At 39.0% G+C, this 19,267-nt stretch overlaps 2 protein-coding genes and 1 pseudogene across 4 annotated transcripts in view; 2 read left to right on the plus strand and 1 right to left on the minus strand.

Annotated features, from left to right (window-relative positions):
• Positions 1–17,752, minus strand: part of CDC20B (cell division cycle 20B) — a 48,928-nt gene extending 31,176 nt beyond the window's left edge. The window contains exons 1-2 of the mRNA XM_043590504.1: positions 17,140–17,752; positions 16,897–16,959 (exon numbers count right to left, since the gene is read on the minus strand). Of these exons, the coding sequence (XP_043446439.1) occupies positions 16,897–16,959; positions 17,140–17,271 (195 nt within the window). The 5' untranslated portion in view covers positions 17,272–17,752. The remainder of the gene's footprint in view (positions 1–16,896; positions 16,960–17,139) is intronic.
• LOC122488861 lies at positions 2,790–3,659 on the plus strand (annotated as a pseudogene).
• GPX8 (glutathione peroxidase 8 (putative)) lies at positions 5,265–10,824 on the plus strand. Of its 3 annotated transcripts, none has more exons than XM_043590502.1 (3): positions 5,275–5,711; positions 6,273–6,534; positions 10,193–10,824. In XM_043590502.1, exons 1-3 carry the CDS (start codon positions 5,508–5,510, stop codon positions 10,354–10,356), a joined length of 630 nt encoding a protein of 209 aa, XP_043446437.1. In that variant the 5' UTR covers positions 5,275–5,507; the 3' UTR covers positions 10,357–10,824. The 3 variants fall into 3 exon arrangements, with proteins under 3 accessions (XP_043446438.1, XP_043446437.1, XP_043446436.1); XM_043590501.1 differs by having other exon boundaries at positions 5,319–5,711; positions 6,270–6,534; XM_043590503.1 differs by lacking the exon at positions 6,273–6,534 and having other exon boundaries at positions 5,265–5,711; positions 10,193–10,261.
• Positions 17,753–19,267: the final 1,515 nt, after the last annotated feature.

The raw sequence follows: 19,267 nt of genomic DNA on the forward strand, positions 1-19,267 counted from the left end.
ATGTATATATATTTATGTATACTCTATTGATTCTGCTTCTCTAGAGAATCCTAATGCAATAATGATGCTTTATCATTAGACATGAGAGAGAGCTGATATGCAGTGAAAATGGCTGGCAGTTTTAGACAGCCACCACCAGAATATGAATCAATAGCATAATGCAATGACCTTTTTTAAGCAATACAATTTTAGGTCTCATTAAAGGAAAGACAGTGTCCAAACCAAGAACAAGGAAAACCCAATTGTCTCTGCACTGGTCAGGACCCATCTGCTGGAGAACTGGGTCCAGTCTTGAATCTGTCTTGTAAGAAGGAGATAAGCAAGCCAGGATCCCCAACCTGAGTTCATTTAGAGGAAAGGACTGCAATGATACAAGGTCAGGGAACACAGCAATAGAGCAACACATGAATGGAGTGAGGGGTTCTGGGGTATTTAGTCTACAGGAAAGAACACCCATAAGGAACCATCTTCAAATATGAAACAGAAGGCAATTTATGAAACAAAGAAAAATTTACTTTGTATTGCTCCCTATGACAAAATTAAGAACAGTGAATGGGAGGAGACAAATTTTTCTTCAGCACAAAGAACTTTCAAAGAGTTACAGCATGATTTTCTATCATGTTTTGAATGCGTAGTACAGTTTTTGGTTAGTTCCTCCTCCAAGGACATGTGGCTCATAGTGGTACAGATGAACATTTTTTAAATACTCGTGTGTTTTAATGTGCATTTTTAAATGTTTTAAAATGTTCAACGTGGACATAAAGTCTTCTGTTATTAAAAAAAATGTATTTTGGTAAAATAAATGAGCCAATTTGAACCAAAAATGTTAACTAGCAAATGGCACAGATGGCAAAATCACGGACATGCATGCAAATGACTACAGCTTAGGGAACGCTGTGGTAGAATGTGATATTTCATCTTCACTGTTTTTAAACTTTATTCCAGGATCTATCTCTTAGTGGGGAAATGCCTGTTACATAGTTTTAAATGACTGGCCTATGTATCAATAAAGAGAAAGAGGATGATAAGAAAAATAAGACAAAGGAGAAAAGAATGAATGACTGGATACTTTAAGCACATCAGTTTGGCTTGTTTACTTTTCAGAGTTCACATGCTGTTGGCCTTAAATAGGGAGGAATTCAGAGCACCAGGGCCAAAAAAATAGATAGAAAGGAGCCTAGAGAATTTAAAAATAAAGTCAGGAAGTAACCAAATGAAACAACTGGGAAAATAGAACAAACATATATAGTGATAAATTATGCGACTCACAAATATTCAGCAGGTAAGAGAAACCTAAACATTCCAAGGAAAGACATGCTGATGATGCCAGGGTCTCTCTAGAACGTTATGGCAGAGACAAAATTAACAAAGATGGCCCATCAGCTCTCAGGCATATCATCCCAATTCCCTTTCCTTAGCCTCTGAATGTCTGCCCCTCCCCTACCAACCCCACCACCGCCAGTCCAACAAGGCAGCAAGACATTTTAAATTTGGAGTCGTAATCATATTTCAAATTAATCGTGAAGATCAAAATGTCCCTCTTCTTATTTTTGCACCGTCAATGTCTCCTCATCCTGGTATTGGGCAATACAAACTAAGCAAACACTTGGAGAGCATTTATTTTCAGGTATTGGTCGCTTTGTTCTGCACTGCCAATGCCTGCCACTGGGAGCTCCAGAGTGTTTTTGGCATCTATCCCTCCCTTCTATCAGGCTGACCAAAGCGGCCTTCATTAAGACACTATTATCTCTCATCTTGACTTGTTACTCTGCAGACTCTGTGACCCCTTCCAGACAACTTCAGTACATATGGCCAAGTTGTTTTGTTGTGGTGGTCCACTCCCTCTCCTCTTCGGACCCTAACAGTGATTTCTCATAAAACTAAATGTCTCCTGATGAATAAAACCCCCTTACCAGAGACAGTACTACAGTAATCTCATCCACCACATTTTTTTTCTAAGTAAACATATTTCTATTACAGAAAAATTGTTGAATGTAGTTGAAATAATTTGGGTTAGAAAGTTAAAAGTCTTAAACTCTCTTCTTGCTTGTTCTACTTACTTGTTCTGTGATTGGGATATTACTAACTTCTTCCTATTTGAAAGCATTATTGCATTCTGCCAGTAGAGGGCTTTATACTACATGTGATTGCTTTTAATATATGTATATATGTGTCTGATTTATAAATAAATCATGGGCAGTATAAAGCTTTCTACAAACATAAGCCATTTATTTAGTGCTCAGTTATTTGCTGCCTTATATTTGTTCCCCAAATGTTTCTTGTGTATTTTCTCCTCTCCAAAACTGATTTCAAGCTCGTGTGAGGCTGCCTCCATCACAGACATTATTTGTATCTTCTTCAGTGCCTGTGGTGCTTGATTAACAGAGTCAACTGCTTTGTCTCATTATTGGCCCAGTAGGTTCCCTTGACCTTCAACTCATCATTCTCTTCCCCTCCTTTAACAAACCTTCCTTTATCTCCTGAAAGAGTGCTGTTGGTTTTTCTAGCATACTATCTCCTATGCATTGAAAATTGCAGTGTTGATATAATTATAATTTGAGAATGGTTTTAGTATAGACAGAACATGGAAACAATGATGACAGATCCCCCAGAAAACTAAGAAATGATGATATCACAACATATACAGAAAAAGACTCTGACAAATGAAGAAAAAAAGAAATGTCTAAGAACCAAAATCTATCTATGTTCACAAACATCCAGGCTGGGAGTTGCCCAAACTCCTGTGCTGAGTGTCTGATTAATGGGCCTATAAGGATATTTATATATCATTCATATATGAAATCATATATGTTATAAAAGCATATATATTTCTTTCTGTCCCCGGTCACCTTAGTGAGAGGAGCTGCCACCATGTCCCCCCACCTGCAATGGATGGTCGTGCGGAATTGATCCTGATCAAAAGGGACAAGCATACATAAAGCACCAAGCCCAACAGGCTTGCAACTCTTTCCACTACAATGGCCTGGTTTACCACAAGACTGCAGGCATGGATCCAGAGGCCTACAGCAAAAATGTAATGATGGTGATGAAGCGGAGATCTGACCAGTGAAAACCTACCACCTCCTACATGCATACCAACATCAACAAGAATGCCCTGGCCACCCTTAGCAGCATCAGGCACAGGATCCGCAAGAACATGGACCACCCAGGTCTGTTCATGGCTGCCATTTGCAGAGCCAGCACCATCCTGCACAGCCAGAAGCCTATGATGGTGAAGAGGAATCAGGCCTGCCCCACCAAGAGCTCCTGAGCACCTGCCCCCTACCTCCAAAGCAACAAAGATGCCAATCACTTAAAAAAAAACAAGCAAACAAACAAAAAAAAACCTTAATAATAATAAAATTAACAAACTGGCCTTGATTTTGGCCTTGACAAGAGATTAACTTCAGTTTTCAAAGTACTTTTAATATAGCATGAAATTTTGGGACAATCCAACATGAAATATCAGGCCTGTACAAGCCTTTTATTTCTGGTTAATAACTGGCATGTTGGCTTATACAGAACCTCTTGTAAGCATAATTTTGATATTCTCAAAGACCAAGCTGTAGATCACTTGATGGGAGTTTCTGTACTTACAAAACACTGAACTAGAAAGAATCATAATGATTTTATCAAAGTAACATCACCCTATGGGGCCATGCCTGGGGTACAGTCAATCAGCATCCTCCTCCAAGGGAACCCTCTGTCGTCTCCCTCAAAGCAGTTATCATGGGCTGGGTTTACATGGTTCAGATTATAGCAGATGTTCTATGAATTACCTTTTTTTTTTTTTAATTAATCATTAAAACTCAACTTCCTGAGCCATGTCCTTCAACAGCCTAGACAAACGGAAACCAAAGAGGCTTGTTACTGTGAAAACCAAAAAAAAAAAAAAAATGAGGTCTAAATTTTCTCAAACTTAAATGTATGCTTGAGTCAGGAGGCCAATTCTGGTTCAGGAAATCTGAGGTGGGGCTTGAATAGCTGCGTCTCTAACAAGCACCAGGTGATGGCAGCACTTTTAAGTCCAAGAACCTTGGTGTAGCAAGGTCAGAGAATTGAAGTCCGGGTGTCATATGAAGTTTGGCTTTCTTATTAACTCAGCCAGAGAGCACCAAAGTAAAATTATCATAGTGAAGAGGTGATACGTGTTTTGTATACTTTTTTGTTGTTTACTGGGTATTAGGTTTACAGGAGAATACTTTTCTACTGTATTCTTTATTATCAGGCCGCAAGAGTGGGAGCAAGTGGTTTATCAGTCTTTTGACAGGTTTTATATGCCTAAGCTGTGGGTTTGGCTCCGGAGGCAGAGCTACCAGCACCCTGAGCGACACCAAGAGTCAGGACCAGGTAGAATGAGGCACCTTAATTTGAAATTTGCTGTGTGTCTTGGGGAAGAGTCCAAGGTGACTAAAGGAACCATGGATTTCAGGGTATGCAGCTACCTCCATTTCCTGTCCACACCTACCCCTATAATTTTCAACAGTAAAGTTAAGCCTCCTGTAAGAGGCAACAGCCACAGGAAAAGTGAAGGTAAAAAAAAAAAAAAGAAGCAACTAGATGATGCACTGAGGTAGAGGTGGGTTTGGAGGGTTTCCTTGTTCATTTTTGCCTTCTTGGTAGAATTGTCTTATTTAATTGTTAAATTCCTGATTTATTATCAAGTTCAGTATTTGTCCATCTACAGGTTGCAGACCATTGGTGAACCCTGAAATCCTTCATTGTCAGGGGTCAGAGCCAGGCTGTTTTAAAACTGCCACAGGCGTATCAAAGTTCAAAGGGGAAGGATCATTTAATCAGACTTCTCAGTTACATGCTTCTGAGTTAAATTATAAAGTGCATTTCTTACTGGGAGTCAGGATCAAAAATTTGAAAAACACTGGACTATAGTTGGCTTTATGATAGAGGAGGGTTTTTTAAAGCCTTCACATTGTATCTAATCTATTTTTATTATATTCACCTGGCATTGCCTTAATGAGATGAGGTCAAAGTAGCCACTTCAGTTATTTTTCTGCCCTTTCCACTGTAAATATCTTGAACTCGTGTAGCAAATTTAATCCATACACATAATATTAAACCCCTTCAGGTTATACATCATGTTAATAGAGCACGTTTAATCTACACTCTGAACTATTCCTGGATGGTATTTAACCCACTCCTCTACATTCACCCAGTTACTGGGAGCACTCACTCCCCAGCTTTCACCCTACAAGGGCACCATCTTCTGGCGAAAAATTTTGTCAGGAGAATGTTAAAGAGCTCTCGAAACAGTCCTGATCTTCCTAGCGAAGATTGCAATAGGCATCATAAATACATTGAAATTCTTTAGCACTCTGTTTTATCCAGGAGTCTCGTTCCGTTCCCCATCAGAGAAGGGTCTTTCTATTCCTTAGCAGTGAAAGGACCCCATCTGTCCTTCCTGGTTTTCCGTTAAACTGAGCTGGTTTCAAGTTTCAGCTCCTCCTTGAATTCCAGCCTGCTGAGACTTCCCTCTAGAATCATCCAAAATGGAGCCTCTTACAGCTTACCCGTTAAGATGTTCGGGGCCGAAAGCAAAGGTATTTGCAGTTTTACTGTCTATGGTTCTATGCACAGTAATGTTATTTCTTCTACAACTAAAATTCCTAAAACCTAAAATCAACAGCTTTTATGCCTTTGAAGTGAAAGATGCAAAAGGAAGAACGGTTTCTCTGGAAAAGTTTAAAGGCAAAGTAAGTTGTATCTTCTGGTTTTTTTCCTACTGCTTGTTGATTTCTCTGTTTACTTTAATGGAATCAATTTTTCATTGATAAAGGGTCATAAGTTATCATTTAGTTTTCAAAGTAATGTAATTAGTGTATCACTCTGACCATCAGAGTTCTCATCGTGTATATATACAGTACTTCTAATTGAAAAGCTGATTATCCTGTTTTCAGAGGCATGCTAAATTAACACTGTAAGTTGTTTAGGAAATTTTTATAATTAGTAATGTGAATATGGAGACATTAAAAAATACTACCCCCATAAACTAGCAACATTAAAAAGCACTCTTATCAATGATCATATTTTCTTTTATCTTAAACTGTTGTACCTGATGCTTTTTAATGGTAGTGATTTTTCAGTCTTAACTCATGCATCCAGGTTATGATTTTCAACAAAATTGGGTATGTCTAAAAATATAAAATAACCATCAGCTTCAAAATGGTTTAGGATTTTAACTACTTGCAGAATATTTTCTTTAAATCTTTTTATTTGCTTCACTTTCCGGTTGGATTTTTTTCTTTTTCCGGGAGGTTGCACTAGTTGTAAACGTGGCTAGTGACTGCCAACTCACAGACAGAAATTACTTAGCACTGCAGGAACTGCACAAAGAGTTTGGACCATTCCACTTCAGCGTCTTGGCTTTTCCGTGCAATCAGTTTGGAGAATCGGAGCCCCGCCCCAGCAAGGAAGTTGTATCTTTTGCAAGAAATAACTACGGCGTGACATTCCCCATCTTCCACAAGATTAAGATTCTAGGATCTGAAGCAGAACCTGCATTCAGATTTCTTGTTGGTAAATATCTACTTTGCCTCATCAAGTTAATGTTTTCAATTGCTTTCCATTTTTAAAACAAATGTATGGGGCGCCTGGGTGGCGTAGTAGGTTAAGCGTCCGACTTCAGCCAGGTCACGATCTCGCGGCCCGTGAGTTCGAGCCCCGCGTCAGGCTCTGGGCTGATGGCTCAGAGCCTGGAGCCTGTTTCCCATTCTGTGTCTCCCTCTCTCTCTGCCCCTCCCCTGCTCATGCTCAGTCTCGCTCTGTCCCAAAAATAAATAAAAAACGTTGAAAAAAAAAAAAAAAAAACAAATGTACCAGGACCGTACTTTTTCTATTTCATGTGAAATGCTTTAAGTGGGAAAGTTTGGTAAAACCATCAGAAAGCCAGAATCTCATCCTTGGTGACTTTCTAGAAGTTACGCTTCTCTGAAATCAATGTTTTAACTTCTTGAATGGCAAAATAAGTCGACTCCGGTGTATTCTTTTCCTTATGATCACTTTCCTGAAGAATTTACCTGAAATGTGGTCATGGCTGTCTTCACAAAATACCTTAATTCCTCTCTTATTTAACTGGCACTTGGGGAAATGTCCCTCCCCATTACCAATGCTATCCATGTCTCATGAATATTGCTGGGCATTATTAGACATATCTTTGTGATTAATTTTAAGTTCCCTTGTCTGAGATATTGTCTTCATGGATGAATAATATCTCTGTTTTTGCTAAAATTCAAAACAGAATATAAGAATTTTTTTTTTTTTTTGAGGTCGATAGTGTTACGTTGTCTCTAAAATTAGGCTAGCTACAGAAATCTGTTTAAAGATTTTCCTGGGTCAGTTAGCATAACAGTAGTAAAGTATAGCGACTAGGGAAATAGGTTTTAGCCGCAACCTACCTGGATTCAAGTCCCTGCTCTGTTAGTTTTGCTGTGTGGCTTCAGCTACATGACTTAACTTCTCTGTGCCTTCTTCCTCACTTGTAAAATAAGATTATCAATATAAGATAATTTGGAGGATTAAGTGTGTTAATAGACGTAAAGTATTTATATGTTTCTTACACTGTGCCTAACACTATTCTAAAGAGCATTCAGGGACGCCTGGGTGGCTGAGTAGGCTAAGCAGCCAACTTCAGCTCAGGCTCTGTGCTGACAGCTGAGAGCCTGGAGCCTACTTTGGGTTCTGTGTCTCCCTCTCTCTCTGCCCCTGTCCCCTTCATGCTCTGTCTCTCTCTCTCTCTCTCAAAAATGAATAAAGATTTTTAAAAATTTTTAAATCATAATAGATAAAAAGCAAAGGACATTCAGTTAATGTCCTCTCATCTGACTTATACAGATGATACCCTCAGTCCCTATTCTCACTGCAGATAATTTGAGTTTTGATAAAACAGTGACCTCAGTCAGGCAATCAAGCTTCCAGTCTAGTAAGCCACTTAATGATGTTCTACAAAATTTAAGTGTGAAATCAGAATCTTTTTAAAACATTAAATTTCTGGGGAAAATCAACATAATGTTCCACCTACCCTTGTGTAATCAAAAAAGTAAGTGATTTAAGGTTTCAATGTAGTTAGATGAAGCTCCAGAGATGAAGACTATGAGATCACAGCCAAATGGAAATGAGTTTTTTAAAACTAGCCAAAATTGACAGTAACTGATCATGTGATCACAGTGCACATGTGTGCAGGTTGTCACTAAACAGGGCATCTGGGCGGGGAGGCAAATGTGGGCTGAAGCTCAGCCATAGCAAGGCATGTGCTGGGGGACTCTACCGGCCTGGAAGAGTGCCTTTTCCTAACTCACGCAAAGATGTTTACGTCAGGTAGACAGAGCTCTGCCCTGGAGGGCATTATCTTTAGAGACACATTTTCCATTATAGAAAAGAGCAGTTTTGCAAAATGATGTTAAGATGGCTTTTATGTAATAATAGGATGCTCACACGGAGTCCTTGATGTTTGCTCTAGTCAAAATTATTTTTCTCTAATAATGAAATAAATTCAAATGCTTGGCACAGTACTCCAAGTAAAACACATATAAGTAATCAGGCTACTTTTTATTTTTATTTCTTAATTTTAACCTATGCTCCCTCACTGCTTCTTTCTCCCACACCAAAGCAAAGCATTCCACACCTTCAAAACTCTAGACAGTGTGTTCCTTCTACCAATTTCATCTCTATTTCTGAAAGAATAGTTAATACTTACAATTTCTGCCTCCCCGTCTCAATTACCTTCTTAGATGACTGTGTCTGGCTTCTTGCTCCATGAATCTCTTGAACCTAGCAGGTACCAGTGACTGCCCCTCTGGGCCCTTCTCTTTCTTCTTTTCAGGTTCCTCTTTTCCATCCACCCTTAACTGTGCTCTTCTTATTCTATCGGCCACAGCCCACTGGAGCTCTTCTTATTCTATCCCCTTTCCCTGACTGAGCTCTCTCTCCTAAGCCCCAAAGCCTTATATTCACCTGCCTCCTCTGACAGAATGTCCCACATACACCTGAATCCCCTCCTGTAAAAAAATGAATTTGTCATCTTCCTCCTAAAATCTGCTTGGAGTAGGAAGTAGGAGTGCGAAGTATAGAGTAGAAGGTCTAGATATCAGGGCTGGCTCTACTGCTCATTAGCCACAAGACCTCGAGTCTAAGACTCCATTTTTCTATCTGCAAAATGAGGTTAATGATAATACCCATTTCACAGGGTTGCTGTAAAGATTCAACAAAAGGATCCATTTAAAGCAATGAACATACATTCCTTGGCACAGAGTAGACACTAGATACATTTTAAGTAGTTGTTTATATTTTTTCACATGTTAGTCAATAATGAACATCAATTCTGGATAATGTAAATGGAAAAAACATTACATTTCTTACATACATTAAGATGGTTCAAAAGGACCACATAATTTCTCAATATGATTTAATACTGTATGTTAACTAACTAGAATTAAAATAAAAACTTAGAAACAAAAATAATGTGATTTAGAATTCCTTTCTGTTTTCTTCTACATAATATGTAACAATACTAAAAACATAGGTATGTTTAATATGTAAAGAATTCCGTACAGGCCATTACCAAGGACCATAGAGTACCATTTTATCTTTAAAAATGTTAAGAAACTGAAAGTTTTGAGCTAGTGACAAGGTAAATTTTTTGTTGCTGTTTTTTTTTAGTTTTCTTAATGTGTATTATTTTTGAGACAGAGAGAGAGAGAGAGAGAGAGAGAGAGAGAGAAACACAGAGCATGAGCAGGGGAGGGGCAGAGAGAGGGAGACACAGAGTTTGAAGCAGGCTCCAGGCTCTGAGCTCTCAACACAAAGCCTGACGTGTGGCTCGAACTCATGAACTGTGAGCTCATGACCTGAGCTGAAGTCAGACACTTAGCTGACTGAGCCACCTAGACGCCCCAACTTTTTGTTGTTTAGATCAATAAATCCAGAATAAACCACTTTGTTTCATGATTCCAGACCAGTAGAATCATCAGTGAAGTCACCAAATGTACAGAAATATGGTTTCTTGGAGCTTGAGTTTTGCCTTGTTTGGGTGTTTTATTTTTTTGTTTTGTTTTGCTTTTGACATTATGATAATCTTAGAACTTGATTCTTAAGTTATCACTTACATAGATACTAATAGAAATGAAAATCTTGACAAAAAATAAAATTATGCTTATGAAAATATATTCTGGTACTTTAGATTCTTCAAAGAAAGAACCAAGGTGGAATTTTTGGAAGTATCTGGTCAACCCTGAGGGTCAAGTTGTGAAAACCTGGAGGCCAGAGGAACCCATTGAAGTCATCAGGCCTGAGATAGCAGCTCTGATTAGACAAATGATCATAAAAAAGAAAGAGGACCTATGAAAATGCCAGTGAGTCATTCAAATGCAGTAGTCGGAATAGAGAAATGTCAAGGGGAGGGGGGGTTTGGTCTCATTTTAAATACTCTGACAATTAAATACAGCACTGACGGATTGTTTGTTTGTTTGTTTTTATGATACCTTGCCAGTGAGTGGTAATGAATAATGCCCCCAGGACAGAGATGTTACCCAAAACAAAAATAAAGAGTTATCTAAAGAATCAAAATGAAATATACTAAGTATTTCATCAGATCACACTAAATAATTCAAAATACAGTCATCAATGTGCTTCAATATCCTGTTGTTCAACTTGACATTTTTCAGGATTGTACTTAATGGAAATGCCAATCCACTAGACCTCTGTTTGAATTCAAGACACTGTGTGTGACTGAATTTTCTGGATTAACTAACTGTAAATGGCTATTTTTATGTAAGAAAATAAAAAATAAACACTGAAAAAATGTTAAATATATAGAGAGATTCAAATCATTATGTACTTTTGTTTCAGGCACAGGAATTTTGTTTCTTTAGTTGTTTTTTTTTCTGTTTTTTTTTTTTAAGTACAGGTTCATAGTATGCTTTACTGTATCTGCCCAAATAGTCATTTATAAATGACACTATCCTAACATTTGAAAAACATTCATCATTGTCAATATTTCTCTATTATTTTCCAGAAGAAACTCAAATTTTATAAATAGAATATTAATTGCTGAGTAAAAATCCAAAGAGTAAGAAAAAGGCTATGAGTATATGATTATTTAGCTCAATTCTTTATATATTAATAGTGGTTGCTAATTTATTCAGATTAGATTAACCTTTTGGAAAGAATTCAGTGCTGCATCGTTCTGATGGCTAAAATAGTAAGAATCAACTCTAAATAGTCAAAGGTCTGAAGGTAAAAAAGGGAGGGACTAATTACACCAGTCTTAAGCATCAGCAATCACTAAACCTTTTGACAGAGTCACAACATGCTTTTTCTCCTTTCTCATAACCTTTATATTCTGTCCATCTTCTCATTATTGGCTGATAAAGCAACTTGCCAAGTTGATGAAGGCTAATTATTGCCCCACTAAATATATATTCATTTCATGAAATGAATAGGAAGACTAGGGCTAAAGAAAAAAAAAGTAAAAAGGCAGTTATGTAAAATTTGGCCAAGAAGGAAGACCCAATCTAAATAGCTGTGAGCTGGCCCCCATATACTGTCCTGATTAATGAAAGTAAAGATTTTTTTATGGTGAAGTCAGTAATGCCACCTCAGCATATAGTTCTTTGCAAGTGTTTAAAGTCCTTGGAGAAACCAAAAATATTTCCTGGAACACCTTCTGCTTTAAAGCATATATCCAGCCACACAGCTCTGATTGTATTTAGTAAGATATTTGGGGGCTGGGGGAGGCACAGTTTCTCTTAGAGGTCCAGAAGATTCACAAGGATAGCCTCAAGAATGCCAGGTTAGTGTGTCAGCAAACCTGCTTGTACCCCTCACCAGCTGTATGATGTTGGGCAAATCACAGGACTACTTTCAGATTTCCTCACCCATAAACTTAGGGAGGTCAGACTGAACAAAGAGCCCCTTCCAACCTTCCAAGTCAATGATCGTGCTTGACAAGGTGTCTTACGTGATCAGGACTGGAATCAGTAATCTGAATTATTTTTGAAGAAATAAAAGCCACCTAACAAGCCTATGTGTCCTTTGCAATTTTGCCCCAAGAACATAGAAGCAGTTTGAATTCTGAGCCTAAGCAGTTTGAATTCTGAGCCTCTAAGCAAAATTTTGTTAAGGGCAAATTTTCCAAGTATTGTTCTCAGAGCATTCTTGCCATACACCCCATTTACAAGTGCCACAAGACTGCTGCTGTGTTGGGGAATGACCAGGACTGTCCCAGTGAATGCAGTTGAGATGTCCATCCTGCCCAAAGTCACTAGTTCTCTCCAAAGCCATATAAAGGGGGTTTTCACTTACATATCTCCAATCATCCGTGTTTATTCAACCTATAGTCAGTGCTTGGTTCTCTCCCTTTCCCCTTTGGGTATGCAGGGAAGGCAGGTGGGGATTTCAAAGTGTGGCAAGTAGGTGTCCATTCAGGGTTCTGTAACAATTAGCCTCTGTGTACTAAAGAGGGTGCGAAGCCATTTGCTGATGTACTGCTCAACCCATAACTCCAGTGTCTTACATGAATTCCGCCAGGTACATATACGTAAAGAGAAAAAATTGCATCTTTCTTGAATTGAGCCTCTCTTCCCTGTCTCGGCATCAAAGAGCCTTGGACATAGACTGCTACTGTCTAAATTGAACAGTATAACAGAAAAAAGCTGGCATCATGTAAAAAGGTACTCATGGACAAAGGGACAAAATCACATTCATTTCATTGTGGTCAGTAGTTCGTTGGCTTGAAGTTTGTTTTGGTGTATTTGGAAGGTGGAAGTACTTCCTTCTAACTCCTGATCTTCATCTCATAGCAGACATACCGTGGTGCTGGGAGATTGGAATAAATAGGAATTTGCCTGAAATATACCATGAAACTCATACGTCATTTTCAAAAATGCTTAATAATTAGTATAATCTTAATAATGTATATATGTGCCTATATATAATTCCTAGCGATTGTAGTATATATAGCCTGCACACAGTGGTGGCTGGGAAGTAACAACCACCTCTCTGGAGGAGGGGTTCCAGTTTGCAGCATTTGCCAATTTCCATGGTATAAATGCTCCCACATGGCCAACTTCCATCTACCAATGCTTTAATAACTGGCATGCCAGATTTCTGAAAATTTAACTCTCGGTTCGCACAAACCACTTTACGTTGGATCCAGAACACAAAAACTTTTAAAAATCAGACTTGATTAGGTTACATAAGGATCTCCAAAGAGCTCAATCTAGAGCAAAAACATGTATTATTTATTTTTATAAATTTACTGTTTTGGTGGCTTATGTGAAAATGTGGAACTACAGTCCCTGAAATATGAAAAGCTGCTAACAATATGCTATATAACCACAGTAAAATCTAATGATTTCACTGGATTGTCTGCAGGTAGTCTCAGGTAGGAAAATACTACTGTGAAAAAAAAATTGTAGACAAAGCCTAAGAAGAAAAACAAAACCTATATTTCTCTATATTTTCAACATATTAACTCTCTTTCAAGACTACCTTGCAGAAGCTAAGAAGTCTTGGTTGGTCCCTGTACAAAACATTACATTCATTCATAGTGTTTCTTTGGGGAAAAAAAGGATGTTTGGGCGTGGCTATAATGTGAACACTTTATCCATGTGTATTCCTCATCTTGATTTCATCTTTCCCACGGAATAATAAAATTCTAGTAACTGTCACGCCTAAACATACCACACTCCTCCCCACTCGCCCTTCCTCTCGCTGAACTGGTAAGGCCATACCTTGCAGAGTGAAGCATTCTCTTTTTGGAGGAAAGGAATAGAGTGGTTTTGATGTCCCAGTTGTGGGTCCCTGTCTTTCCCTCTGACTCCTATGGAGACATTCTTCATTTGAATATATATATTCATTCTCCTCCTTACCCACTGATCTCCTTAATTCATCTTTCATGCATTCCATTCTCTCTCTCTTTCTCATCATCTCCTGAATATGGAAGTGAAGAACAGCTTTAAATATGTATTGTTTATTGAGTATAAATGTTTGCATTTTATGTCTCATTCTTTAGTGTAAAAAAATTAAAACACAAAGGCCAAGCCTTCTAAATTAAGTAGGTTTTATTTTTATCAACAAGTCAGTGGCTTTCCATAAAAAATAACATGTTGAAATTTAGCCTTGTAAGAAAAATAATGAAAACAGTATTTACACGGGAGGGATCCTTAAACACACACAGAAAAATGCTGAAAATGAAATGGGCAACAATGAAAAGAGGATATGAAAGTAGCAAAATGCATAAAGAATCAAATTATAGGTATAAATCTCCCATGGTTGAAATGTTTAAACTTAAATAAGAATAAAAATTGTTAAATCAGTAATTTGTAATTCACTACAGTGGACTGTAATATATTTCTCAGATCTCACTTAGAATATAACTAATTGACCAGACCACCTAAAGTCAGCTTCACGAACTTGCTGCAAATGCCCACATGAGGACACTGATGTCACTGTTTATCTGGGACCCAGCAAGTTCCTGAACACTGTTGCATGGGTCAAAATGGCCTCCACAGGAATCAGAAAATATTTAAAAGCATATGGTACAGTTAGTTCTTCCCACTTCACAAGCTAAATATCATGCTCAAATATTTTATAAGTCTGTGACTTGACAGAAAATGAAGTGAAAAATGCAGGCAAATCCTGCAAATAATTCAACCACATCTCCCAACCACACCCCAAAATTTCCACTTTTCTTGATATTTCAAGTGAAAATGTTTGAGTTGATTGATTCATCTTCAAAGTTACCTCTCAATTCTCTCTTCAGCTGGTACATACACATGGTTACAGAGACCTGCTCTAATGGCATATTAAGAAGCTGATTATCTAGAAAGAATACTATAGACTTAGTTGAAAACTGGGGGAAAGAGTTTAGGCTTTCCATTTCAAATTGTCGTTGTATTCTAAATTTTATATTAAAAATAAATATTAAAAAAAAAATTTCACAAATACTTTCATGCTGTGTACCCAGGACTCCAAAAATATTACCTGGAAAAAACATTTAAGAATTAATTATATTGGGGGCGCCTGGGTGGCTCAGTCAGTTGAGCATCCGACTTCAGCTCAGGTCATAATCTCACAGTTCATGGGTTTGAGCCCCATGTCAAGCTCCGTACTGACAGCTCAGAGCCTAGAGACTGCTTCGGATTCTGTGTCTCCCTCCGTCTCTGTCCCTCCCACACTCGCATTCTGTCTCTCTCTCAAAAATAAATAAATATTTTAAAATTAAAAAAAAAATTAATTGTATTGATTTCTTCACCATTTGTAACACTGTCTATGGTGTTATAATTGAGTGACTGAAGAGCAATTACAAGTATTATGGTTACCAGTGCCCTGGTTCATAGCAAAAAGTATACATATGCACCAAACACACACACTAATTACAGAATCAATTATACTCTGATGTTCATTGTATATGCAATAAGATAGCAGTTGCATGTTAGCTGATGCCATTCACATCTTCAACCAGCTAACAATACACTGCCAACCCATCACACACAGGAAACCAGTGCAGCTTGTTAGCAAGAAGAATTTATCCAGAAGCAAGTGGCAGGGTAGTTGTGGCTGCCACATTGACCCAAAGCAGCCAGCTAACAATACACTGCCTACCTGACTCAGGTCACTGCTGCTTTTCATGGCCCATGAAGTCACTGAAGCTACTGTATGCAATACGAAACCCAGTAGCCGAACTGTAATCTTAATAGTCACAGAAAAGAAAACTCATAAATAAAACTTGTTACTCCAAAATTATTATAAAAAAAGAAAAATACTATTTTTAAATCTCAGCAAAAATTTAAAAAGACAAACTTTCAGAACACTTGCACTTAGCTGTTCCACAGTAAATGCTTGGATATCAAAATATGGTTTTGCAGTACAAGTGAATTAACAAAGTTATACTTAACTGTAGCTTTTCCAATTATTTCTCTTTACTGAGAAATATTTTCTCTTTACTGACCAAAAGACCCAATTGTCTGTATTAGGCAGGAAAATATTTAGGAGTCATGGAAGTGCATAATTTTGGTGTAAAACTGTAGCTATTTTGGAAGGAAAAATCATTATTAAAGTATTTAGGGACTTAAGTTGTCATTATTTTGTCCCCGATTATAAATAACATTAGCCATTGCATTCTGAAAGGGCTGTTATGTGTTTGATTTACTGTGTCACCACTTAAATATCGCAAGATTTTTAAAAGATTAAGAAAAATCTGTAAAAACGTTAATGGGTTTGAAACTAGAATCTATGAGTAAAGTTTAGAGGAATAAGAACAAGTTCGTGTAGAGAGAAGCAAGGTGAATGGTGATTATGAGAGATTTAAAGCATATGAGGGATGTTTATGTAGTAAAAATAAGAAAAACTCATTTATATTTGTTTTATTCTTACACTGATTAAGAGAGAAGCTACAGGCCTTGGCTTCAGACTTTCAAGAAGAAAAAGTAATATATCGGATCAATTTTAACGTGAGGATCGACCTTGGATTAGGCCACTTCTCCCGATTATCCACAAGATGGCACCATTTCCATTTCTTTGGGGGGCAAGCTTTTAAATGCAAGAGGAAAGTACAATTCGCAACTGTTAAAATGAAATAGTAACAGCCAGCTAGCAATGCGCTGCCTACATCCAAGCTTCATCCTTTTCTGTTGAGCCAAAAACTAGAAAGCCCCATGGATATACAAACAATTCCTCTTGTCAGGGATCTTCAGTTTCTTATAGAAATGTGGGGGGAGGGTGTATAATTAGACTCTGCAGTTAGTGATATTTTAGGAGACTGATTTTTTAAATTTTCATATTCTTAGACCAGGCCGTACTTCCAACAAGTACCTTCTTTAGGAAAAATTAGTTTGTTCAAAATCAGAATTAAGAGAACCACAGTAAGCACTAGACACTTACCTTGGGAGAACCTTGACTTCTCTTTTGCTTCATGTCTTTGGCGAGCACCCGCATGACGTTCTCCTTGGAAAATATATATAACATATGGAGAGAAAAATCATAATGTTGGCGCGGAATGTTTCTAGATCCTCAGCTTGTCCAACCCCACTTACTCATTTTCTCTACCAGCCAGGCACCTCTAGAACACAACTAAATGACACATCGCAAAATGAAGGAAGGATCAGGGTTTAGAGTTTGTCCTACCTGTTGGTCCTCAGCGGGCAGAGTCCCCTTCAGGGAGTCGGGGCTGGGAAACAAAAGGACGTTACTCACCCACAGCATCTCTTCTTCCGTCCGGACCCTCCGCGGGGCGGTGCGCTCCAGTTTCCACTCCATCTCAGGAGGATTTTCCCCTGCCGGGTGTTCGGCCTCACCTCGATCGGCTCTGGTTTTCCCCCCAGTGTAAGCCAGCCTTGACGCCTAATCGTCAAGCCTCTACTCTCATCCCCCAGGACCATCATTTTTCGCTCTTAACCTCCATTTCCCCCATTCCTCCCACGGCTCCCAGAGAGTATTCCCCAGGGTACTGTTTAAAAAGCTGGCGGGGCGGCAGCGGGAGCGGGAATCCCCCTCTCCCGCTTCTCATTGGCCAGCGCTTTGGTGACGTCAGAGGTCGGGAGGGATTCCCCCCGGCGCGCCCCTCCGCCCGCCTCCACCTTCCAGCCCAGCCTCGCCGCCGCTTGCTCTTTGTCCGCGGAGGCGCGCACTGGAGCGCCAAGCTTTGCCGCGAGCCTTGGCGGGCCTGAGCTGGGCCCGGCGCCGAGGGCTGTCACGCCAGCAGGAGATGAGGGGGTTGGCGGGCGAAGAAGCGGGTTCTGTGAGTTCACGTTCTTTCCGTTTGCGGGGGGGGGGGGGGGGGGAGGAGGGGGGGAGTTTTGTTACAACGGGACTTTCTCTCCGTTGGTAATGGTGACCGTTTGTGTAAGCCATAGATATTAGACGTATCCCCCCAACGTGTTCATCAGCTCGTGTTCCACTTTCAGATAGGCAGGGAAACGTGGCAAGAGTTCTGTGCTGATGAGAAGGGAGAGCATTGACATATGCACTCAATAAGTGCTTCTCTGCTGCAGCCATTTGGAAGTGGGCAGGTTCTCTCACTTGAGCTTCTGCGCTATCTTCCCAAACAAGGGTTGGTGAGCGAGGTGAAAGAGTTGGTGAAAGCTGGTGACAGGGAGCACCTCATGAGGAGTGAAGAGCCAACAAGAAAGCTGAGCAGACTGCGGGCTAAGTAATAAAGGAGAGGATGATATTGAGGGTTAAGGGAGGGGGTTAGATGGAAATGACAAGGAGCCAGATGGGCTGTGTAGCCTTAGCGGCCCCACCTGAGCTGCCAAGAGAGGCTGGCTGTGCCATATGGCAGGAGGGAAAACGGTGTCTGGGAAGCTTCTGACAGCCAGCTTTTCCCTCCCCATAACCGCCTCCCTACCTCCCCCCGTTTGACATGGGACTCCTTGTGCTCTCATGCAACATGTGGGTTTGTGCATTTTACCAGGGAAGGGATTCATACATATCAGATACTCAGGGTGAAGGGGAGGAACAATTGTTGTAGAAAGTGATTTATAAACAAAACAACAACAACAAAAACTCTAAACTTACTCTCCTGTTTTCCTTCTTACTGAAAGCAAGAAAAATTGACATCAAGGCTGAGACCCAATCTTGGGACCAGTTTTCCATCTACAGTAATAAAGGTTAGGGAACATGCTGCACAGGGTAACATAATCAAATGAGGCTTATCAAATTGCTTGATAGCCAAATGGATTGAAATATGAAAGTTTCACCCACAAGAATTTCACCTCTTTACAGTGCATTGACTTCCAGTAAATCTTTTCAGCAAACACGGAGGCTAAATAAAGTGAGATGTTGGTTGAGTTTCAACTGTATTGTTAATTTAAAGATCAGTTTTGCAAATGTCAGCTAAAATTAGCAGCATATTGGAAATAAAATCGAAGACTTTTTGTTCTATTTTTAAGTACCATTTTACTGTACCATTTACCAGGGAAAGGATTCATAGATAACAGATCCTCAAAAGGGTCAGTGATGGGCACAAACACAGGAGTAATAAATCCAGTTCAATTAATGAGCTTCTAAACCCATGTAAACTGTGATTTTAGAATCCATGCCCTTACAAGTATTAAGAATAGTGTTTTATTCTTTTAGAATTCAGTTATCTGTAATGCATACATAAATTCCATTTTAGCCACTAATTCCACAGCATATCACACAATCTCCAAATGCCTTTCCCCCCTAGGTTAAAGCAGTAAAAGTATTTTCCTTTAAAAAGTTATTGTACATTTAAGTATTCATTTTGAAATTTAGTAAGAATGATGGAAGT

Source organism: Prionailurus bengalensis, chromosome A1 (assembly GCF_016509475.1).
Source record: "Prionailurus bengalensis isolate Pbe53 chromosome A1, Fcat_Pben_1.1_paternal_pri, whole genome shotgun sequence".
Lineage (NCBI taxonomy): Eukaryota > Metazoa > Chordata > Mammalia > Carnivora > Felidae > Prionailurus > Prionailurus bengalensis.

What these genes read in the sequence shown, in the direction of transcription:
- GPX8 (XM_043590501.1), top strand. Translation starts at nt 5,508, where the DNA reads ATGGAGCCTCTTACAGCTTACCCGTTAAGATGTTCGGGGCCGAAAGCA. An exon ending in TGGAAAAGTTTAAAGGCAAA is followed by an intron (nt 5,712 to 6,269) that starts GTAAGTTGTATC and finishes TTCTTTTTCCGG; the next exon opens with GAGGTTGCACTAGTTGTAAA. An exon ending in TGCATTCAGATTTCTTGTTG is followed by an intron (nt 6,535 to 10,192) that starts GTAAATATCTAC and finishes CTGGTACTTTAG; the next exon opens with ATTCTTCAAAGAAAGAACCA.